At 45.8% G+C, this 24,024-nt stretch overlaps 1 protein-coding gene and 3 non-coding genes across 5 annotated transcripts; 2 read left to right on the top strand and 2 right to left on the bottom strand.

Moving 5' to 3' along the window:
- Positions 1 to 16,764: 16,764 nt before the first annotated feature.
- Positions 16,765 to 16,851, top strand: TRNAM-CAU (transfer RNA methionine (anticodon CAU)). Its single transcript is given in 2 exon segments — positions 16,765 to 16,802; positions 16,816 to 16,851. It is a non-coding gene; the product is annotated as a tRNA-Met (tRNA).
- Positions 16,852 to 18,703: 1,852 nt separating this feature from the next.
- Positions 18,704 to 18,777, top strand: TRNAI-AAU (transfer RNA isoleucine (anticodon AAU)). Its single transcript has one exon. It is a non-coding gene; the product is annotated as a tRNA-Ile (tRNA).
- Positions 18,778 to 18,841: 64 nt separating this feature from the next.
- TRNAV-AAC (transfer RNA valine (anticodon AAC)) lies at positions 18,842 to 18,915 on the bottom strand. The gene has a single exon. It is a non-coding gene; the product is annotated as a tRNA-Val (tRNA).
- An 857-nt stretch (positions 18,916 to 19,772) lies between these two features.
- On the bottom strand, positions 19,773 to 23,338 carry LOC123063708 (vacuolar protein sorting-associated protein 25). Of its 2 annotated transcripts, XM_044487605.1 has the most exons (6): positions 22,505 to 23,338; positions 21,411 to 21,550; positions 21,100 to 21,153; positions 20,866 to 20,954; positions 20,693 to 20,762; positions 19,773 to 20,065 (listed from the first exon to the last, which is right to left on the bottom strand). In XM_044487605.1, exons 1-6 carry the CDS (start codon positions 22,561 to 22,563, stop codon positions 19,944 to 19,946), a joined length of 534 nt encoding a protein of 177 aa, XP_044343540.1. In that variant the 5' UTR covers positions 22,564 to 23,338; the 3' UTR covers positions 19,773 to 19,943. The 2 variants fall into 2 exon arrangements, with proteins under 2 accessions (XP_044343540.1, XP_044343541.1); XM_044487606.1 differs by lacking the exon at positions 21,100 to 21,153.
- Positions 23,339 to 24,024: the final 686 nt, after the last annotated feature.

The following is a 24,024-nucleotide window of genomic DNA, read 5'->3' as shown; positions in this document are numbered from 1 at the left end:
GTACGAGGTGGTACCGGTGAAGGGGGAAACATCCGGGAAAGTATTTCCGGTGTTTCGCGTTTCCAGACAGATGAACCGGAGGGGGAAAGTTGCGTGTTCGCTATGCTATGGATGCGTGGCGGACGAACGGGCTGCGAATCCGGATTCGTCTCGTCGTTCTGAGAAATTTTCATGTACAAAGTATTTTCATCTGAGCTAAGAATTATTTTATATTAATTTTTAAATATTTTAAATCATTTTCTAGAAATTAGCATAATTAAATTAATTTAGAAATTGCAATTATGATGTTAGCGTGACATCAGCATGATGTCAACGTGACATCAGCATGATGTCAACGTGACATCAGCATGATGTCAGCAGGACCAAAGGTTGACTAGGTCAACCCTGCAGGTGGGTCCTGTTCACCATAGTCTCGGGTTAATTAAACATGGTTAATTCATTTAACTAAATGATTAGGTTAAATAGACATTATTAATTAAGTTAATTAATTAATTAACCAATCAAATTTTTTTCCTTTTTTTAACGTTCCACAGGGGCGGGCCCCACATGCCAGTGGCCTAGGAGGCCACTAGAGCGGGCGCTAGCGGGCGTGCTGGTGCAGGCGCCCGGACTGGGTGCGGCCTTCAGTGCCACGAGATTGGAGGACGCCGGGGCGGCGCTGGCCGGTGCCGACGTGGCAGCGGCGAGGCCGCGAGGCTGTGGTGATGCGAGCGTTGTCGGGGCGCCGGGACGGTGCGTTGGGGCGGACAAGGCGAGGCCGGGGCGTAGGCAGGGCCGCGCGCTTGCTGGAGAGCAGGGGTCGACGGAGGTGAGCAGTGACGCAAGCGGGTGCGGCGGGTGGAGCTGGCAAGGCGCGGGCGAGGTCGGGCGCTCGTGCGGTCAGCGCGGGAGACGGACAGCAGGGGCGCAGCTGTGGGCGCGTTCAGGGGCACAGGGGTGGTGCGCGTGCGCGTACGCGCGGTGGCCAGGCGCGACGAGCGGCATCACGGGACGAAGAAGAGGACGGGGCGCGAGGCAACCATGGGCGCGGGCTGGCCGTGGGAACGCGAGCGCGGTCGCGGCCTTGGCCGAAGCCGTGAATGCGAGGGGAAGAGGAGGAGAGGTCGGGGCTCACGGCGGGATGTAGGGAACTGGCAGCGGCTCGGGGAGGAGTCAGGGAAGCGAGATCCGGCGATGGGGCGGCGACACGACGGCGCGGTAGCTTCAGGGCGGCGTCGGCGATGCCGGTAGGTGGCGGTTCCTCGGGCACGGGCGCTCCGAGAGGAGGGGAGCAAACAGGGGCGCCCCTCCTCCATGCGTATGTGTGTGTGGGTGTGTGGTCTTCTACGCCGGCGAGTTGGGGCGACGGGCGGCGGGATTGGCGATGGGGACGAGGCGGCAGCGTCGTGGGGGGGCGCAGGGCGTCGGCCCGATCCCGATCCAGAACCGGATCGGGGGAAGAGGGTGGGAGCGAGTGGGGGTGTGGGTGGTTAGGGTTTCGGGGGCGGGGAGGGGATAAGGGAGGCGGGTTGGGCCTCCTGGTGGCCTGGGGGTGTGGCCGAATGGGCCGGCCTGCTGGGCCGAGGCCCAGGGGGCAGGGGGGTTCTCTTTTTTTCTTTTGTTGTTTTGTCTTTTCCTTTTATTTATTCTTTCCTGCTTTAATTTAGTTGCATTCTATTTTAGTAAAATATACACTTAGTATCTAAATTAGTATTACAACTTAGCCCATAGTCACAAAAAGTCTAGACCACAATTAACTTAGTTTGACATTTTATTAAATAATAAAAAAGTATTTAAATAATCATTTTTGCTACTGTTTTATTCATCTCATAGTATTTAAACATTTTATAATATGTGTGGTTTTTCCACCATAATTATCTATGCAATATTTGGTTCACTCAGAACATTTTAGTTTTAATATTTGAAAACTTTTATTGTTTGCCTGTTTTTTTTTGAACTTGAAGTTGAACCGGTTTCGAACTAACTCGACATTAGCAACTATAAACGAGGTGACATGGCATCATTAGCAGAGGATCACTGTAGCTTAATTACCCGGGCGTCACAATTCTCCTCCACTACAAGAAATCTCGTCCCGAGATTTAAGAGGGGAGTAAGGGAAAGATGTGGCTACGAAATTCTATGGAGACTTCTCGGTCTTGGTTGCTCTTCTCGAAGAGGTCGATCCATTATGTTGAAGTCTTTATTTGTCTGCTCCAGGTCATCATGATCAAGTCGTCATCCCTTTCTTTGGGGGTTCCATCGTACTTACGAAAGAATAAGGGGTTATTCCGGGAGAACGAACCTCTACAAGGTTGACTATCTGGTCGATAACATCGGGGAAGGTGGCGGAAGGTAACTCTCGAATTGAAACTTAAGTAAATATTGAGAGCAAGTAATGAGGTTTCATGGGAAGTTACGAGCGAGCAGGCAACCGTTCGATGCCTGAACACGGCTTGAAAGGGGCTCAAAGCAATCGGGACTAAGTATTGCGTCCGGTAACAGATTTGATGATCTCTCGGAAGGTGGCTTGTGAATTACATACGAGGCCACACGCGAGGAAGAACCTTGGGAACAGGGGGTGCAGGAGAGTCAAGTTCCGATTCTGTGGAACTGTGGGTTATGGGCCCACCATGTGGGTTAAAGGTAGGAAGGAGGGCTGACATCTTGCACGGTCACAATAGCAAGGCATGCCAGAGGGTAGCCTGTTAGTTATGTCGGCAACAACATCGATACCAAGGGCGAGGGACGAAGAGAACCATTTTCCTGCTCGTTGAACGAGGCGGACTAATAGGCAAGGTTCCCGTCCATCGGTGGTTACCGAAGTGTCATCAACAATAGTAACAGGGTCTGACTGATAAGGTGGTACACCGAGGTGTTTTCGTAAGCAGGAAAATATTACTGCTTAGATCATCTAAACCTCAAGAAAGGTTAAACCAAACAATGGAAAGGATAATATGATTATCAAATTAATCAGAACAATGGAAAGGAAAATGTGTTTAAACACATATATCAGGGGTATATCCTCCCCAAAGTCAAGCAGAGGATGATATCCAAGACAGGATATAAAGTAGAAAACCGTTTAGGTAAGGGGGGAGGAATCTCATGAAATTACCCATACAACGGTGTTAGGATAAATGATAAATAAAATTTAGCATCGTGCTTCAAATGTTCCTGTTGAAAATCGGAGTACCATTGACATGCTTCGAGATAGCATTGACATGGTCATTAGGTGAAGATCAGACTTTGTAAACACGAAGGATCCATCAGGAATAACTTGCAGCATAAGTCTTACAATTTCCTCATGGAAGAATGGATAGCCTTGCGAAAAATGAAACGGTAACAATAGGTCCTCCGGCCAGGTGTGCTAGGCACGATATCACCTTACCGGGTCATATAAAGTCCAGTGTTATGACTCTTGGAAAAGGTTCCAACCATCATATCTGACCGAGATTCAGATCTCGTTAATGTCAGGATACCTCAGACTCAGGACGCCTGAGAAGAAAAGGTGCAACACAAATAGACGAGATGACAATGTAAGATTCTCGGGAAATGAAATATGGGAGCGAGTTCCGACACAAGAGTTCATTTAAACCAAGGAGGGGATGAGGTGGCTGATGGGCTCAGGGACAATCCATCGAGATTTCCAAAAAGATGAATTTCCACAACCATGTGAACAACGAGATAACATTTGTCAAGTCAAATAACATAATGATGTATGCTCGAGGGAAACATACACAATTTAAACATTGGTTGAAAGGTGCACCCGAAATATGGGCTTAGGTAGCATGATCAGTATTAGATTGGTGATCATGATAAGTATCACTTGTATCAAGAATTCTCCAGAGGTGGTGAAATTCTCATGACAATCCTGACATAAAAGATGGTAATACCCCAAGGTAAAGAAGAATAAAGGCTGGATAGCAAGGATCTCAAGGTATAACACAAAACACGAGCAAGTTTGTGTTGGAGGGAAGACAATAAAGTGGTCGATGATATCACAAATCATCGAGGCAAGGATGGTATTTCTCATCATGAATTCAATTGATATCATGGAAAAGCTCAGAATATTGATGATGATCACGACACATTTGTCAAGAGATTTCACGAAGATGTAATCGATCGACGATGACATCAAGTCAAACAAATGATGAAGCGAAAGGTTATTGGAACCACGGTTAGGACACAAACTCGAAATCAAGTTTGTTGTTCAAGGAGAAATGATATGACGATGAAAATCGACGCAAGCTTAGCTCATCGTTGAAAGTTGTGCTCCGGGAATAAGGAACCAGGTAGCACAATTAAAATCATCATGATAATGATATAGCCAAATAGGCTAGGAATGATGTGATCAGGTACAAACTCGTAAGTAAGGCAGATTACTAAGAGTTGTTGAACCATAGTGCGGACTCGATTCAGTTATCGGGGTACTCGAGTGACTATCCACTCAAAAACCATGAAAAATTGGAATCGATGAGAATGTAGTACTTGACGAAGAACTCATAAGAAGTTATGCGGTTCTGTGATAATCTCGAGATACTAGGGCGTAATACTCGACGGTAGATCAAAGTAAAGGTTGGACTAGGGTATTGCTCTGCATAAGACAAGTGTTCAAACTTGCACGAGAAATGGAATCAAGGAGAAACATGGTGGGAACCACGATTTCAAAAGGCCAGATCCCAGATATAAGATGAACTTATACCAAAGGAATAATTAATTTAAGAGAAGCTTTAATGATAAGATCTACATCGTGTCCATGGGCATGAACACAAAGTTCAAGGTCGACTCCCACTTCTCCAATGCATAACCTTTCATTTACTTCTCGCGTTCGATGAAGTGATCGTGTTGAAATTTAATCTGGTAAAATACCAAAAGAGTATGACTCATGAAAACTTTCGAGTCCACACATATTAAGGAAGGCATAGGTTCAACCCATCGGGGCTTCTTAGAACATATACCATGAACTTCGGGAGTAAATAACACAAACTCAAAAGTAGAGTAAGGTTGTCAAAAGTAGAGGATACAATTTACCAAAGGCATTATGTATCCGGTAAAGAATCACAAGAATTTAGGTCGTCAAGGACACTGTTGGATAATAACCCGGCAATGGGTATGGGGACCAACAACGAGGCTGATGTGAGTATCGAAACTCAATCAGAGGAAGAAGGAATGCCAAGGCATCAGATTATAGAAACAACTTACTAATTCAAAGCTTAATGCAAAGATTTTTTTTGATTTCCAAATCAAGGGATCAGAAGCAGTCGTTCTGATCGAAAATGAATAAGTTAAATAGACTTAAAAGCACAACCGATCAAGGCATTGATTGGTCAAGAACTAGCTCATATCCAAATGATGTCTGAGCCGAAAGGATAATCCTAGGATTCGACTGATGATTGTGAACATTCACAACTTACTGAATCAATGGACTCAAGAATGATAGTGACAAGGGATGCCAATAGGATTACTATACTTATGGGATTAACCATAATTCAAGCAAGCAAGAATTTCAAAAGCAATAAGCTGCTAAGGATTTTCGGAAGATCGAATATTATTTTGAAGAACTTAGTGAAACACACAAACAACTAGGGATGGGCGGATACTCGGTAAGTGCAAGAAATTATCCGTAAGGGTGTGTATGTGGATAATGAACTGCAAGGTAGTAGGCACAAAGTATTGTCGGAACAATAGAGAGAATTTCCGAGGTACCTTGTAATAACAAGATCAACAGGGGATGATGGTATGAATAACAACTGCAAGTAGTTATCCATGAGGGTTGACGGTGGAAGGGGAATTGCAAACGCGATGAACACAAGTTCTCGGGTTAACAGCGGAGAGTATCTTCAGGGTCTTCACGTACAGCAGACGATCATCAGTAATAAGGGGCTCTCCAGGTGAAAGTGATAACGAGATCCTAATGTTAGATTTAGCAAAATTCATTTAACCCGAATAGAAGAGAGCTCGGAGTCCCAGAGTAAGGATCGAGGAGTAAAAGATCCTAATACCACCCAGATGGCGACGTGGGCCCGTAAGTCACACAGCCATGTTATTAAAAGTTTTGCAATGTCGAGACTCGACTTCAGCCAAGGAGTGTGGAAGGGGGATTCCTACAGGCAGTCGGCTCTGATACCAACTTGTGACGCCCCCGATTTGACCGTACACTAACCATACACACAAACGTGTACGATCAAGATCAGGGACCCACGGGAAGATATCACAACACAACTCTACAAATAAAAATAAGTCATACAAGCATCATATTACAAGCCAGGGGCCTCGAGGGCTCGAATACAAGAGCTCGATCATAGACGAGTCAGCGGAAGCAACAATATCTGAGTACAGACATAAGTTAAACAAGTTTGCCTTAAGAAGGCTAGCACAAACTGGGATATAGATCGAAAGAGGCACATGCCTCCTGCCTGGGATCCTCCTAACTACTCCTTGTCGTCGTCAGCGGGCAGCACGTAGTAGTAGGCACCTCCGGTGTAGTAGGAGTCGTCATCGACGATGGCGTCTGGATCCTGGGCTCCAACAACTGGTTGCGACAACCGGGTAGAAGGGACAGGGGGAAAAGAGGAAGAAAGCAACCGTGAGTACTCATCCAAAGTACTCGCAAGCAAGGAGCTACACTACATATGCATGGGTAAATGTGTAAAGGGCCATATCGATGGACTGAACTGCAGAAAGCCAGAATAAGAGGGGGATAGCTAATCCTGTCGAAGACTACGCTTTTGGCCACCTCCATCTTGTAGCATGTAGAAGAGAGTAGACTGAAGTCCTCCAAGTAACATCGCATAGCATAACCCTCACCGATGATCCTCCCGTCGTCGCCCTGTGAGAGAGCGACCACCAGTTGTATCTGGCACTTGGAAGGGTGTGTTTTATTAAGTATCCAGTTCTAGTTGTCATAAGGTCAAGGTACAACTCCAAGTCGTCCTGTTACCGAAGATCACGGCTATTCGAATAGATTAACTTCCCTGCAGGGGTGCACCACATAACCCAACACGCTCGATCCCATTTGGCCGGACACACTTTCCTGGGTCATGCCCGGCCTCGGAAGATCAACACGTTGCAGCCGTACCTAGGCACAACAGAGAGGTCAGCACGCCGGTCTAAATCCTATGGCGCAGGGGTCTGGGCCCATCGCCCTTTGCACACCTGCACGTTGCGAACGCGGCTGGAAGCAGAACTAGCCTCCTTAATACAAGAGCAGGCTTACGGTCCAATCCGGCGCACGCCACTCAGTCGCTGACGTCACGAAGGCTTCGGCTGATACCACGACGTCGAGTGCCCATAACTGTCCCCGCGTAGATGGTTAGTGTGTATAGGCCAGTAGCCAGACTCAGATCAAATACCAAGACCTTGTTTAACGAGTTAAGTATCTGCGAACGCCGACCAGGGCCAGGCCCACCTCTCTCCTAGGTGGTTTCAACCTGCCCTGTCGCTCCGCCACAAAGTAACAGTCGGGGGCCGTCGGGAACCCAGGCCCACCACTGGATGAAGCCACCTGCCCCTTAAGCCCCCATCTCCAAACAGTTTCTCCGGTAATGTAACAATGTAAAGTATATAGTATATGCCCGTGATCACCTCCCGAGTGATCACGGCCCGATAGTATAGCATGGCAGACGGACAAGAATGTAGGGCCACTGATGATAAACTAGCATCCAATACTAAGCATTTAGGATTGCAGGTAAGGTATCAACAGTAGTAGCAAGGACAGGCTATGCATCAGGATAGGATTAACGGAAAGCAGTAACAAGATACACTACTCTAATGCAAGCAGTATAGAGAAGAGTAGGCGATATCTGGTGATCAAGGGGGGGCTTGCCTGGTTGCTCTGGCAAGAGAGAGGGGTCGTCAACTCCGTAGTCGTACTGGGTAGCAGCGGCGTCGGTCTCGGTGTCTAGCGAGAGAAGAGGGGGGAGAAACAATAAATATTTAAGCAAACAGATGCAAAACATGACAAGGCGTGATGCTAGGTGTGCCCCTAACGCGGTACGAGGTGGTACCAGTGAAGGGGGAAACATCCGGGAAAGTATTCCCGGTGTTTCGCGTTTCGGACAGATGAACCGGAGGGGGAAAGTTGCGTGTTCGCAAAGCTAGGGATGCGTGGCGGACGAACGGGCTGCGAATCCGGATTCGTCTCGTCGTTTTGAGCAATTTTCATGTACAAAGTAGTTTCATCTGAGCTGAGAATTATTTTATATTGATTTCTAAATAGTTTAAATCATTTTCTAGAAATTAGCATAATTAAATTAATTTAGAAATTGCAATTATGATGTTAGCGTGACATCAGCATGATGTCAGCGTGACATCAACATGATGTCAGCAGGACCAAACGTTGACTAGGTCAACCCTGCAGGTGGGTCCTGTTCACCATAGTCTCAGGTTAATTAAACATGGTTAATTCATTTAACTAAATGATTAGGTTAAATAGACATTATTAATTAAGTTAATTAAATAATTAACCAATTATATTTTTTTCCTTTTTTTAACGTTCTACAGGGGCGGGCCCCACATGCCAGTGGCCTAGGAGGCCACTAGAGCGGGCGCTAGCGGGCGTGCTGGTGCGGGCGCCCGGACTGGGTGCGGCCTTCAGTGCCACGAGATGGGAGGATGCCGGGGCGGCGCCGGCCGGCGCCGACGTGGCAGCGGCGAGGCCGTGAGGCTGTGGTGATGCGGGCGTTGTCGGGGCATCGGGACGGTGCGTTGGGGCGGACGAGGCGAGGCCGGGGCGTAGGCAGGGCGGCGCGCTTGCAGGAGAGCAGGGGTCGACGGAGGTGAGCAGCGACGCAAGCGGTTGCGGCGGGTGGAGCTGGCAAGGCGCGGGCGAGGTCGGGCGCGCGTGCGGTCAGCGCGGGAGACGGACAGCAGGGGCGCAGCTGTGGGCGCGTTCAGGGGCACAGGGGTGGTGCGCGTGCGTGTACGCGCGGTGGCCAGGCGCGACGAGCGGCATCGCGGGACGAAGAAGAGGACGGGGCGCGAGGCAACCATGGGCGCGGGCTGGCCGCGGGGACGCGAGCGCGGTCGCGGCCTTGGCCGAAGCCATGAGTGCGAGGGGAAGAGGAGGAGAGGTCGGGGCTCACGGCGGGATGTAGGGAACTGGCAGCGGCTCGAGGAGGAGTCAGGGAAGCGAGATCCGGCGACGGGACGGAGACACGACGGCGCGGTAGCTTCAGGGCAGCGTCGGCGATGCTGGTAGGTGGCGGTTCCTCGGGCACGGGCGCTCCGAGAGGAGGGGAGCGAACAGGGGCGCCCCTCCTCCGTGCGTATGCGTGTGTGGGTGTGTGGTCTTCTACGCCGGCGAGTTGGGGCGACGGGCGGCGGGATTGGCGATGGGGACGGGGCGGCAGCGTCGTGGGGGGGGCGCAGGGCGTCGGCCCGATCCCGATCCAGAACCGGATCGGGGGAAGGGGGAGGGAGCGAGTGGGGGTGTGGGTGGTTAGGGTTTCGGGGGTGGGAAGGGGATAAGGGAGGCGGGTTGGGCCTCCTGGTGGCCTGGGGGTGTGGCCGAATGGGCCGGCCTGCTGGGCCGAGGCCCGGGGGCAGGGGGTTTCTCTTTTTTTCTTTTGTTGTTTTGTCTTTTCCTTTTATTTATTCTTTACTGCTTTATTTTAGTTGCATTCTATTTTAGTAAAATATACACTTAGTATCTAAATTAGTATTACAACTTAGCCCATAGTCACAAAAAGTCTAGATCCCAATTAACTTAGTTTGACATTTTATTAAATAATAAAAAAAAGTATTTAAATAATCATTTTTGCTACTGTTTTATTCATCTCATAGTATTTAAACATTTTATAATATGTGTGGTTTTTCCACCATAATTATCTATGCAATATTTGGTTCACTCAGAACATTTTAGTTTTAATATTTGAAAACTTTTATTGTTTGCCTGTTTTTTTTGAACTTGAAGTTGAACCGGTTTCGAACTAACTCGAGATTAGCAACTATAAACGAGGTGACGTGGCATCATTAGCAGAGGATCACTGTAGCTTAATTACCCGGGCGTCACACATTTGGAGCTTTCTCCAAAGTCAACTGGTAGCGGGTGATGGATATTTCATCTTCTTCCTCCTCGGTTTATAGGTGGAATTTGAAGTTGTGTGACCCCCCCCCCCCCCGCCCCATGCACCACCGCCGACGGTGGGAGACGTGACCATCAACCAAGCATCCATTAGATGGCGCGATCACTCTCTAGAATTCGCTTAGTAGACCATCGGATGACCACCACGCGACATCATCTCCTAGCTTGCTTGTGAGGTCAAGAAGCATGTGAGCAGCATGGAAATGTTTCTCATTAGAAAACGCACACCTAGATGGTTGCCTGCCGCCTATTGCCTCCCAAACTGCCCGCTTAATTGAGCCTGCGACGGCTTAAAAAATGGCGGCGATCTCTCCCTTATCCAATTCTTTCATTGATGCCTCCCAATCCCCTCTCGATCGCCTCCAATCGACCACTCCCTCATAAATGGCCCACCGGAAGGTGATCCCTCTCATCTTCAGTTTTGGGGATGAGGGGGAGCAGGAGAAGCTGGATCCACAGGCCCCTTTTCGGACTTCACGAAGTGGCCATGGACGAGCACTAGTAGAAAAACGACTTTTAGTACCGGTTCATCAGGACCTTTAGTACCGGTTCTGAAACCGGCACTAAAGGGTGGGGACTAAAGGTCCCCCCTCCCCCCTTTAGTCCCGGTCAACATGAACCGGGACCAAAGGCCCACCACATGGCACGAGGCACACCGTGGTCTGGGGGACCTTTAGTCCCGGTTTTGTTTTTGATTTTCTTTTTTTGAAATAAAGCAAAAACAGCCCGCCTACTGGGCCGACACGGCCTGCATACGACTAGAAACCCAACATCTAGTTGGCCAGGATGCAGGCCCGTACGGCCCAGTAGGCCCCACAGGGCAGAAGACTTGCAATAGGTCCACAAAGGCCTGCTTAGAGAGGAGCTCGACACGGTAGCCGCGGCGGGCCTTATAAACCGGTGCTAGCTCCTCTCAACTAGCGAGGTGGGACTAAACATTGTGCACTACGGGTGGCAGCGCATCACCTTTAATACCGGTTGGTGGCTCCAACCGATACTAAAGGGGAGGTCTTTAGTGCCGGTTGGAGCCACCAACCCGTACTAAAGGCCACCACCTTTAGTACCGGTTGGTGGCTCCAACCGGTACTAAAGGGGGGGTCTTTAGTACCGGTTGGAGCCACCAACCTGTACTAAAGGCCACTGATAACCCACAAGTATAGGGGATCACAACAGTTTTCGAAGGTAGAGTATTCAACCCAAATTTATTGATTCGACACAATGGAAGCCAAAGAATATTCCCAAGTATTAGCAACTGAGTTGTCAATTCAACCACACCTAGAAACTTAATATCTGCAGCAAGGTATTTAGTAGCAAAGTAATATAACAGTAGTGGGAGCGGTAGCAAAAGTAATATTTTTGGTTTTATAATGATTGTAACAGTAGCAACGGAAAAGTAAATAAGCGAAGAACAATATAAGAAAAGCTCGTAGGCATTGTATCAGTGATGGATAATTATGTCGGATGCGATCAATCATGCAACAGTTATAACATAGGGTAACACAGAACTAGCTTCAGTTCATCAATGTAATGTAGGCATGTATTCCGAATATAGTCATACGTGCTTATGGAAAAGAACTTGCATGACTTCTTTTGTCCTACCCTCCCGTGGCAGCATCGTCCTATTGGAAACTAAGGGATATTAAGGCCTCCTTTTAATAGAGTACCGGACCAAAGCATTAACACTTAGTGAATACATGAACTCCTCAAATTACGGTCATCACCGGTAAGTATCCCGATTATTGTCACTTCGGGGTTAACGGATCATAACACATAATAGGTGACTATAGACTTGCAAGATAGGATCAAGAACTCACATATATTCATGAAAACATAATAGGTTCAGATCTGAAATCATGGCACTCGGGCCCTAGTGACAAGCATTAAGCATAGCAAAGTCATAGCAACATCAATCTCAGAACATAGTGGATACTAGGGATCAAACCCTAACAAAACTAACTCGATTACATGATAAATCTCATCCAACCCATCACCGTCCAGCAAGCCTATAATGGAATTACTCACGCACGTCGGTGAGCATCATAAAATTTGTGATGGAGGAAGGTTGATGATGACGATGGCGAGGAATTTCCCTCTCCGGAGCCCCGAACGGACTCCAGATCAGCCCTCCCGGGAAAGTTTAGGGCTTGGCGGCGGCTCTGTATCGTAAAACGCGATGAATCCTTCTCTCTTATTTTTTTCTCCCTGAACACGAATATATAGAGTAGGAGTTGAGGTCGGAGGAGCACCAGGGGGCCCACGAGGCAGGGGCGCGCCCAGGGGGGTAGGCGCGCCCCCGACCCTCGTGGACAGGGTGTGGGCCCCCTGATGTGGATTCTTCCGCCAGTATTTTTTTATATATTCCAAAAATAATCTCCGTTGATTTTCAAGTCATTCCAAAAACTTTTATTTCTGCACAAAAAAATAACACCATGGCAATTCTGCTAAAAACAGTGTCAGTCCGGGTTAGTTCCATTCAAATCATGCAAGTTAGAGTCCAAAATAAGGGTAAAAGTGTTTTTCAAAGTAGATACGACGGAGACGTATCAGCCACCTCCTCTTTAGTACCGGTTCGTGGCACGAACCGGTACTAAAGGTTCACCACGAACCGGTACTAATGAGCGCCGCCAGCCTAGTCGTTGGAACCGGCACTATTGGTCACATTAGTGCCGGCTCAAATACAAACCGGGACTAATGAGCTAAACATTTGACCCTTTTTCTACTAGTGGAGGGTCGGAAGCAAGACGTCGAAAGAAAGAGAGGGATTTGGGACCGCGTACCTGCCCCTACCGATGCATGGTGGGCCTGGGACAAGAGCGCCGATGCCCTTTTTCGGGCATTGAGATTCGCAATGTCGCCGCCGTCCAGGCAAGTTTCCAGGCTATCAGGGCCCAAGTTGCCGCATTTCTCACCAATCCCGCCCCAGCCACCGTATTCATGGCCACAGCTAGTTAGTGTTGTAGTGCGACTAATTTACTACCCTATTTATAGGGATGGAATCGATGCTTCTTTATGTGTTCTTTAGAAATTTGGATTATTGCCGAAGAATCTATGACCCAATGACATGTGGGCTTTACTTGGGGGAATTTATGCATGTTGATTTATGGTGACTATGTGTTTGCGCACAGCCTCCGTAGCCTCCTAAACATTATGTAGCGTGCTCCATATGTGTTACAAAGGCTGCCAATATGATAACTCTGCTAGAGTTGCTCTTAGCTGCGACTTGGGGGTGAACGAGCGCTCAAAAGGAAAGGCGGCGAGAAGGAGGTGGGAAGTCATTAGGGGCCAAGAAATCGGTGTAGGTAAATGGCAAAAAAAAACAACGTATAATGTAAAAACAGTAATAAAAGCTAGAAATGGGGAGGATGTGCGATGTCAGTTTGAAAAAAAAAACGGTGTGGGTAAGGAGACCGTGTGAGGTAGTAGAGGGCCTGGAGGCAACAAAAACAAATATACCAACTGTGTTAAGTTTACTCTTAATGCTTGGCTCTTATTAGCATGTTTGCATAGGCAAAATGATGATATGGCATTGTAGTTATGGAAAAGAAAAAGGAGTGTTGTATGGGTCACTCTCAATGCTTTCCTCTTAGCATGTTCTAATGGGCAAAATGATGGCATGACACTGTAATTATGGAAAACAGGAAGGCGTATTGTATGTTGGTGGAGGTAAGGCTCTTGGGCTTGTTTCCCTATGAAGTGTAATTAGTGCTCTGATAATTTCTCGCTTATCTCCCTACTATTTTTCTCTTCTTCCCTTCTATCTATAACTAGGCCACAATACTAAGATTCAAAAAGATACCTACACTAATTAAATGCAATATTATCTAGATACCACATTAAGAGACAATGCATTGAAGTGGTCGTCTCTAAGAAAAAGGATTGCTACATATGAGGACACATTAAGAGATAATGCATTGGGAGTGCGCTAATACATATTCTATAACATTTACAATAACAAATGTATATGATACGGAAAAATAATCAATGATGAATCTAATAGTATTGGTTTGGTATTGTATATGTTAATAACTATTTTATAAAACTTTGATTAATAAATGTGACTTTAGGCAAAACTAATACGCAGAGTACTTAAAAATGGAAGGAGATAATGATTGACGGGCGCAAAATCCGCCAGTGATCAATTTCCTTAGTAATTATTGAACTTCAGTATAAGTAATGTCCAAAAAAGGCCTCCGGTTTTCCTGTGACCAGGAGGGAGATAATGTATTCAGTTCTTTCTAATGTATAAGTTGAAAAAATTCCATAAGAACAAGAGGCCTATTAGCTCAGCTGGTTAGAGCGTCGTGCTAACCAAATACACCACGAAACCTTTATGCCTCTAAATTTTACGACAGCTATGTGTTCAGTAATCTTCCAATACATCACAGAAATTTGAAAAAGAAGTTTTCAGTGGATTGTAATTGAGACCTGGGAGCAGCCACACCTTTCCCCTCTTCACTCTCAAGTTCATGGTGGATGTCCAAGTATTCCAAAGCATTGACACCTGCACTCTGAACATAAGCATAAAACAATAAAAAATCAGAGTCTCACGCATAGCGGAGTTCCCAGACCAATAAAACAAATATTGTCGAAGCACAAAATCATTCCGACCGGCGAGCTCCTCCTCTAAATCGACAGAACAACCCAAAATCGGAGCTTCCTGCCGCTTGATTCGTAGTCGTACCCGAGGCCCGACACAGAGCTGTCGTCCCACGAGTGGTGCGACACCATCCTCGGTGCTGCGTCAGATCGATTTTTTCAACGTTGGCAAGGGTCAAACAGCGTGTCCAACTTACATCAGGGGCCCACTACTTACCTGGATGTTTCAAGCAGGTAGATGAATCAACGCTTCATGCTACTTGACTTGTTTCCAATAATTCTGCTGCTCCTCCTAATAGCCCTAGCCCAACCATCAAATCAATATATTCATGTGGGGGAAACTCCCCCCCCCCCCCCCCCCCGGTGAACATTCAAAAAAAAATCTGCTGCTCCTAAAAGCATCTCCAGCCGTTGGCCCCCCAGGGGGCGTCTAAAAGCGCCGTCTGGGGATGAGCCGACGAAAAATGGCCCTATGGGCGAGTCGGTCCCCAGCCGTCGGCCCCCAGGGCCGCCCCAGGCGCGTATTAAAATAAAAAAAGAAGAACCGTTTAGTGAAGTTATGATAAAAACTAGTTAAATTTCGGCCAAACATGGCAAATTTCGATGAAATTCGCGCATTTTCATTACATTAACCTAATCTAAAAAAGAAAGGGGCTGAAGTCGTCGCCGCCGTCGCCGCCATCGTCGTCGTCGGCCTTCTCCTCCTTGACGCGGGCGCCCCTGCTGGACCCCTGCCCGGCGTCGCCATGGCGGACTGGCGGCGGCGCGTCGTCGTCGTCGTCGCTGTCGCATAAGACGGCGACCCCGTCTTCATCGCGGCCGCGTCGGCGCTCCTCGAAGCGGCGCAGGGTGGCGCGCTGGCGCTCCTTCTCCTTCTCCCGGCGCGCCTTCTCCATCGCAATGGAGTTCTGGCGCGCCCATTCTAGGGCAGCGTCGTCGTTGTCGAACTCCGCCTTCACCAGCGCCAGCCCCGGCTCCATCTTTGGCTTGACGAAGCGCGGAGAAGCCGACGAGGAGGAGGCACGCCGGCCACCCTCGTTGATGACGATGCCGACGCTGCGAGTGCGCCGACCGATTGGCGTCTCCGTCGCGGGCTCGGCCTTGACGCCGAGAAGCGCCGGAGAACCGGAGGAATGGGAAGATGAGCGAGAGGAGGAAGACGAGGAGGAGGCGAACCTCCTTGGCGCCCATGCGCGTCGGTGTTGCGACGGGGCGGCCCCCGTCGCAGGATAGGTCAACGGCGGGTTGTTGTCGCCGTCGAGGTACGCCAGCACGCCATCCAGCGTGCGATCGGGGACGCCCCACCACAGGTAATTTATACTATCTGCTCCTGCCGAACGGAGACAGCCTGAATTAAGGCCTCTTTGATTCATATGATTTTATTGTCATGACATCTTTAATCCTACAAGATTGTACTCCCTTCGTTCCAAATTACTTGTCGTGGTCTTAGTTCAAATTTCGTCGTGGTTTTAGTTCAAACACGACGAGTAATTTGGAACGGAGGGAGTAGCTAGTAGGAATCAGCAAGTAATGTTTGATGCATCATAGGGAAGTCGCAGAAATTTGAAAAAGAAGTTTTGAGTGGATTGTAATTCGAGACTGGATTTCCTACTCCCGGGAGCAGCCACACCTCTCCCCCTCTTCAATCTCAAGTTGATGGTGGATGTCCAAGTACTCCAAAGCATTAACGACTGCACTCTGAACATAAGCATAAAACTATAAAAATTCAGAATCTCACGCATAGCGGAGTTCCCAGACCAATAAAACAAAGGATTGTCGAAGCACAACCCAAATCATTCCGAGCTCCTCCTCTAAATCAACAGAACAACCCTAAATCGATGCTCCCTGCTGCTTCAAGGTGAGTATCGTGTCGTTGCTTAATGTTTATCTTGATGTGGCGAGGTGAGATGGGATCGATGTATCCACAAATGGATCATGTTATGAACAAATATTTTGTTATTGCAGCCTGCCGGCCACTATCTGTTTTAATTTGCTGGGACGTGAAACTGAACACCTGATCTGTATCGAAGCAGGCTCCATGCCTCCATGAACTGATCGACCAAGCAATTTAAAGGTACAATAAGGATAGATTTGAAAATCTAACACAAGGGGCGGTGGCGCAGTTGGCTAGCGCGTAGGTCTCATAGCTAAAGCGAGTGATCCTGAGGTCGAGAGTTCGAGCCTCTCTCGCCCCAAACTTTTTGAAGTTTCCCTTTTATTGAGTTTTTTTATTTAAACTTTTTTCCTCCAACCATCCTTTCTTCTGAAATAAAAATTTCCGCTCGCTGAATTTTGTAAACCTGTAGCAGGTTGAAATTTTCCTTTTTTGGACATTTTTTATTTATTTTTTTTCCTGCAACCAACCTTTCTTCTGGAATAAAAATTTTCCAGTCGCTGAATTTTCTAAACCTGTAGCAGGTTGAAATTTTCCCTTTTTGGACATTTTTTATTTAATTTTTTTCCTGCAACCAACCTTTCTTCTGGTTCTGGAATAAAAAGATTTCACTCGCTGATTTTTCTAAACCTGTAGCAGGTCTGGTGCTTGTTCGTGTGTAATTGCACGAATCTCGCACCATTCATGCTGCTCTGTAGCAGGGCGAGTCTTTTCCTTGCAAACTGAAGCTGGCAAGACAACACCTGCACCCCCTCAGGCAGGCCTCAGGTCTTGACAACCAAATTGAAACCTCCAGAATGCAGGTTGGCAACCTGGCAAGAACACCGATTGATTCGCCTCGCTCTGCTTGTTTAACTCTAGAACATGTGCTCCTTCTTTCTCATGGAAAGATTATCGTGTTTTTCAATCGCAAAGACATCATTAGAGGGGAGAAAACGATGACGGGAAGGGCTAGAGCATTGGGTCTTGATACATATGGGGCATCCCTTCTCTTCAGAATCAAACCGAGCACAACAACATATACAATGCATAATTTTTCAAAATACATACACACATGGTAAGACTTTGAGCGCCACATGACACATCAGTATATGATCAAAAATCAATGTAAGGGATTTTTTTTTTGTAACAACTCTCAGTTGTAGATGGCATGCTAGCGGGCTCATCACCGCCAGAGAAACAAAAATGAAATTAAGAAAGGAATCTTGTGTATTTGTTTTCTTTTTGTATAATAATATATGGCTTTATTATTATGTGATGGTTGCATAATGATTTGCGCACACATCACATTAAAATAAAAAACAGTGACAAAAAAGATTCCAACAAAGACAAAAATTCACAAGCATGGGCAATGAAATGGGAAACAAGACAAGGACGAAGATTTATTGCTATATTTTGTAGATGGCTCCTACAAGCAAATATGATTCTCCTACTTGCTCCCTCCGGTGATTTTTCTTTTGGTTCATCCTCTTAATTTTTTCTTCTCATCATAAGATCGATATAATTGTTTTTATCCCCATGCATACGTCCATGATTTTAAACGGCGCAAACAAAAAATTGACATGATGATGGTCGATTAAGTGAGGTGACCAGTATTCCATATAGTGTCTTGGGTGCTCCATGCCAGCCGTTATATTCCTGTCCAGGAATACAAATGGAGAAATACCGCGAAAAAGGTTGCTCTTCTTCCATAAAAGTGTACTTAGTCAAAAAATAATAATAATGCAATTTGGCTATGTGCATCGTGTGATGCAGAAGTCGAGAATTATTATTTTCTGTTGAATCACTTATAGTGGGTATATATAGTTGCTTTTATCACTACGTAGCTGTTCCAAGATGATTTGCATACCCATCCCATCACAAAAACAATGACAAAAATGCCACAACAGCTAGGAATACTTACAAACGTGGGCAGTGAAAATGGGAATCTAGATAGCCAATGGCCAAGATTTGTTTTTGCGTTACGCAGATCGGTTTGGATCAAAGATGTTTTCTTTCCTGGTGATTCATAAGATCCCAAAAGAGTCTCTAGTGATTTTCTTACTCCCTTCTTCTCACCACGGTGGTGTACGAGTTTTACTCAGGTTATACAAATATAAATGTCTACAAGTAATGTATAATATGGGCCTTGAATAAAATTTAAAGGAGCAAAAGGCCTATTAGCTCAGCTGGTTAGAGCGTCGTGCTAATAACGCGAAGGTCACAGGTTCGAGACCTGTATGGGCCATTAATTTTTTTTTTGTTTTCTCTTTTTTTGTGCACAATGAAAAAAAACAAAAAAAAAGACTTGATGGCTTCGCCCGGGTTCGAACCGGAGACCTTCAGTGTGTTAGACTGACGTGATAACCAACTACACCACGAAACCATAATGATCAGGTAATTAAGTTCCCCTAGAAGGTCATACAACTGATATATACGATGCTCAAATAATGCTCCACTGGTTCATAAGAAGAAAAAAATATACGATGCCAAGAAAATTAGTTTCACACAAGTATCACAGCCCAACCAGAAATTTATATATAGTTGGCCAACTGGTCATTGAACTATTGTTTTTTTCCAAGCAAACTCTTCCCGTTTACAGTGATCCAAAGAATTTTCTGTCAGACATAATGGCACGCAGAGAAGCCGAATTCCACACTCCGCCCATCCACAACCAACCGATTTATTCAAATTGTAGCATCCATCGTGTAGCATGTCTATTACGTACATGGGTGAGATTGTACCCTACATTTTTCACTCTACATCTATACAACTTATCTAGAACTATAAGTAACAACTTAATATGTCTCTTTTCTTTTCAATTTTTTGGTGTCATCAAGTTGAAAAGATGATGCTGTCGCTGCAAAATAAGAAAGGGACTTTACCTGGCCTCGTTAGATCTAATATAGCCAGTGTTCTGGACACAAATATAACATTGGTTGAAAAAAAAACACTAAGGCTCTACTGTTAGATGGAGAGGGGGGGAATGGTTCAAAAGAGGTCGTCACAAGAATCTGCTGCAATGCGCAAGAAATTCACATGTATTCCCAGATTCTTCCACATATGACGCGTGCTCTCTTGATAAGTTTCCGTTTTTTGTTCAAATTCGAACAAACCCTAATATATCAAACATCAGTTGGTTCTGAATATATCTGAAATTTGATTATGATTGGAGGCACTAGTTGAGCCCCCTTATGAGACACACAACATGTGGTTTTATAGGTATATATGCTGCTCAAGAAATGAATCAAAGGCTGGCTAATTACAACAGCCCGGGAAGATAAATAAAATATTGACTGACATTTGAACGATGCCGGCCAGATGTCATCAGTGTACGTACATACGGGTAAGAGGGGATGTATCATTCAAGGACACCCAGCAAGATTATTATCCATCTGTTAGTTGGCACAAAGTTTAAACAGAAAATTTGACGCCTTCATCGTCCGCTGAAGTGCCCTTAAAGATAACCGCCTTTCCCTTTTGTTCCAACAGCCTCAAAGCTCGCATCAGGACACCGCGATCAATCCCCGCAAGTTCTGCAACACATGCCACAGGATAAAATGAGGATTCAAACTAGCCACAATTAATACCATAAGACAAATTTTATTTATTATGAGCAAGGGGCAGGCATGGCCTATGCTATGTATCACTCCTCTTTTTTGCACATTATGTATGGCCTATGCATTACTGACGAGGCACTGCCGCCAACTTATGTTATGGCATAAGCTTCGGTTGCATCGTGGCGTGATACAAGCAGGAATAGGGTTTTCACAGGATAACCTCTGGTTTATTCGTTCTTCTTATAACACAGATTATCCCTGGCTTTATAGAACAGTCATACCTAAAAGGAAAACTGTAACTGCATAATTCCAATAGATTCTTGTCAAATTAACCAACCAGGGAATCAGAAAAAAAAATAACTTATCACTAAGACTAGGATTAGCTAGACGGCTCCTCCCGAGGCTGGTGGCGGCTACAATAATGCGAAATCCACATGACAAGTTGGGTAAACATTAAAATATTTATCCAACAACTAAGTCTATATCCTATATGTATATTACCGTTTCTACCGCAAATTGCTTTCATCAAGCAAAACCATTAGCATAACAAAAATATTAAAAATGGTAAATCTAATCTCATCACCATCAAGTTTGTATACTTACCGGTCCCATGTGTTTCAATTCCAGAACGTATATCTTCAATTGTTGTTACTTCCAACCCATTTTCCTTGACCTACAAGCATATAACACAGAGACAAATATTAAGTCACTGCCACTATTCATTGATAACCTGATAGCTTCGAAAGGAGCATGTTTAATAGCATACAAAGTCTTACAAAGTCTAATATGTAGTTAGCCCAATCTTGAATCCGCAGCCAAAGGATGAGACACTTCTTGTGACCTTTGTCCATCCACTCTGCGCGACCTGCAGGTTGAACTTAGCGTTAAGTAGTTTCACAACACAAAACTAAACACAGGCCAGGGATAATAAAAGCATCCCTCATCTAGAAAAACAAAACTACACACAGCTAAAACAATAACTAAAAGATTTCATGTTGTGCAGAATAAACCTTCACTAACAAGAGCTGCAAGGAAAGCTTCCTTTGCTTCATAGCTTAGAGATCCTGAATAATATAAAGCATGTAAGTTCAGTGCAACGTCAATAGAAATGTCCGAATGCATAATAAACTAGTCGAGTAAATTAAATTTTCATGTATACACTAGTCCGCCATGCTCAAAAGGCTCCATGGTAGGCCTTAGGAACACATTACCATCATGCCAGATCACTATGACATAACATTTTTAGCACAGCAAGACATTTTGTTTCTGAAATGCAGAAGAGTAGTAGTCAAAACACAAGGTTCAGATAAATACGACTTACTCTCAATCTTTGTATTGGAGAACAACGGAAAATCTTCTTCCAGGGAGATTATATACATCTTTTGACTTCTACAGTAATCAAGTATCAGCTCTTTCCATAGCTGCACTTGCTTTTCACGTGTTTCTCTCACAGGCTGCAAACTGGTAACAAATATTGTCATGATATTATTATCAGCCCATGTACATATCTAAATAAGTGTTTAACAGAAGCTTTCAGAGTTAGTTTTAAGATGACATACACAAAAGATCCCTTACATTACTCAACCAAATGTAAGAATAAGTAAAGCAAGGAAATGCTTCAACTGTTACACATACTGTTGGGATATGAAAGAACGATGCCAGGTCTCACACTTTGAACCTGATACTGTGTTATAATGGGATGCTATAAAGTAGAGATTTGTGAAGAGAGACAATTGAGATTTAAGCAAAGGCAGATTTTGAAGAAACAAGTGCTTAAGCAGGGACAGAGCCAGTGGGGGGCGTGTTAGATTGTTAGTTCCAAGTGCTTTAAATTTATATGTTTGGCCCCGCTCAACATTTTATATCTTCCATTGCCCCCCTCGAGTAAGATTGCTGGTTTGTTCCCTGTGCTTAAGCTTACTAACATAGTTCCTTTAGTGATCCTGATGTACAAATCCTTCATACATATTCAGTTCTTCACTTACAAAATAACATTAACCACCCCGTGTTTTTCATTTCGAATCTATAAAGTGCCATTTTATGCCTTATTAACAAGGTAGCTCAGAATAAAACAAGGGAAGAGATTAAAGGAAGTTCACATGATTTAGAATGTGCTCACATGGTTTTATGATATATCTGAAGTAGGAATAAATAATTTTAACAAACAAAAGGGCACGTATATACCAAAATCACCAACCACTTTATTGTACAATTTGTCCAATAAATCATTGTCAAACAAATAATTCACTAAAAAGTAATTTCATTACTAGCATAGCACTTGGAGCAGAAGCTGACTGCCCAACTTTGTCACCAGAATCTCCTACTCCTATATGGCTATACATACTGCAGAACCGCAAAACATGCAAAATGTTCAAACATGTGACAGTACTGCTGGAGGAGGGGGAGTGAGATTACGTAAAGTATGGCGGGTAGTTGAAAAAGTGGGGGAGCTTGAAATCCACCGGCCTCTGCATCTCCGCTGAAGTGCGGCTTATGGAGCGGTCGGATGGACGGCACAGCAAAGTAGAAACTTAATATGCCGGCCTGCCTGCCTGCCTCCGTGCCTCGCTTGCTGGCTCCTGACTAGCCTGCCTGTCTCTGTGCCTCACTTGATGGCTGCTGACTAGCCTGCTGCTTGAGACAATGGTGGATCTAAGAATTTAAAACGTGGTGGTCCACCTGAAAAAATTGACAACAAATATGACATGTGAACATGCTCATTATTTAACCAAACAGATAAATAAATCAATATGTTCTTACAGGCACATTAAAGTTCTCAATTAAGCCTCAGTTTTGCATAAAAGAAGCCTACATAGTAGTACATACATACCAATTCTTCAACAAGTCTACTAGAAAAAAAATTACACTCTAGCAGTCACGGTATTCTATCGAGTCAATCATCATTGAACAACAGAAAATGAATCGATCAATATAAGGGTTGAATCAGAAACTGGGGTGTTTGGTAGCTTCTGTAGCGCAGGGCAAGGTGCACGCCTGCACACCGGCGGGCGGCCGCGGGGGGGGGGGGGGGGGGGGGGGGGGGGGGGGGGACTGGGCGGCTGGGCGCGGTGGATCGGCGCGTCCAGCGTGCGGGGAAGGGCAGGGCAAGGCACGGATCCAGGCGGGAGGATTCGACGGCGATTAACCGGCGAGGCACGGAGCACGGAGGCAGGCGGGAGGCGGCCGGCGGCGAGTTCAGATCGGGAGCAGAGGGGGATCGGGGTGCGGGAATGCACTGGGACAGGGCGAATGATGGTGGGCCGGGACGCCATGGCAGCTTCCTTGTGGGCCGGGACGACATGCTGGTTTTTTTCCACCTGCAGCCCATCTACTATTATTCTTCCTTGTCTCAATTTTTTTTTACCATTATTCTTCTTTTTTGCAGATCCATCTATTATTCTTCAGAATCTCGAAAAAGAAAACACTATTGTTCTAGGCAATATAGAACGAAGCTCGGCAGAGAAAACTGGATCGAGGAAGAAACTTCGGTGGCACAGTAGTCGAAGCATAATCAATAGACTTCCATTTGACACATTTAGGTACCCTCTAAACTCGACGTTTTTGTATGAAGGCTTGCAAGGCAACCAATACCCTGTGGGGTTTTGTTAAATCACAGGAAGATGGCAACAACGGAGACTTGCACGTTGTGCGCGGCTAGGGATAGTTGGAGGTACGCTCTACTCTCATGCCCGAAGGCGAGGAGCGCCTGGGCACTCGCTCCAGAACACATTGTTGAACTGATGTGCGCCCACACCGAGGAGAGCGCGAAGGATTGGTTGTTTGCAATACATGAGATAATACCACCTAGTACAATTTTGTCTGCATTGTGATCACTCTAAGGGCAATCTGGGGAGCAAGGGGAAAGGCTATTCATGAAGACATATTTCAGTCGCCGCATACAATACATGGTTTTATCAACTCATACCTATTAGGGT

The sequence above is a fragment of the Triticum aestivum genome, chromosome 3A, assembly GCF_018294505.1.
Source record: "Triticum aestivum cultivar Chinese Spring chromosome 3A, IWGSC CS RefSeq v2.1, whole genome shotgun sequence".
Taxonomy (NCBI): domain Eukaryota; kingdom Viridiplantae; phylum Streptophyta; class Magnoliopsida; order Poales; family Poaceae; genus Triticum; species Triticum aestivum.
Note: the sequence above shows the minus strand (reverse complement) of the source record. Positions and strands in the feature narration are given on the sequence as shown.

Bases quoted from the DNA above. Each gene is read 5' to 3' on its own strand.
- LOC123063708 (XM_044487605.1), bottom strand. From the start codon at position 22,563: ATGCAGAGGCCGGTGGATTTCAAGCTCCCCCACTTTTTCAACTACCCG. The intron at 21,551-22,504 runs GTAATCTCACTC...ATTTGTTACCAG, and splicing joins AACTACCCGCCATACTTTAC to TTTGCAGCCTGTGAGAGAAA. The intron at 20,955-21,099 runs GTTTATTCTGCA...TTCAACCTGCAG, and splicing joins TGCAGCTCTTGTTAGTGAAG to GTCGCGCAGAGTGGATGGAC.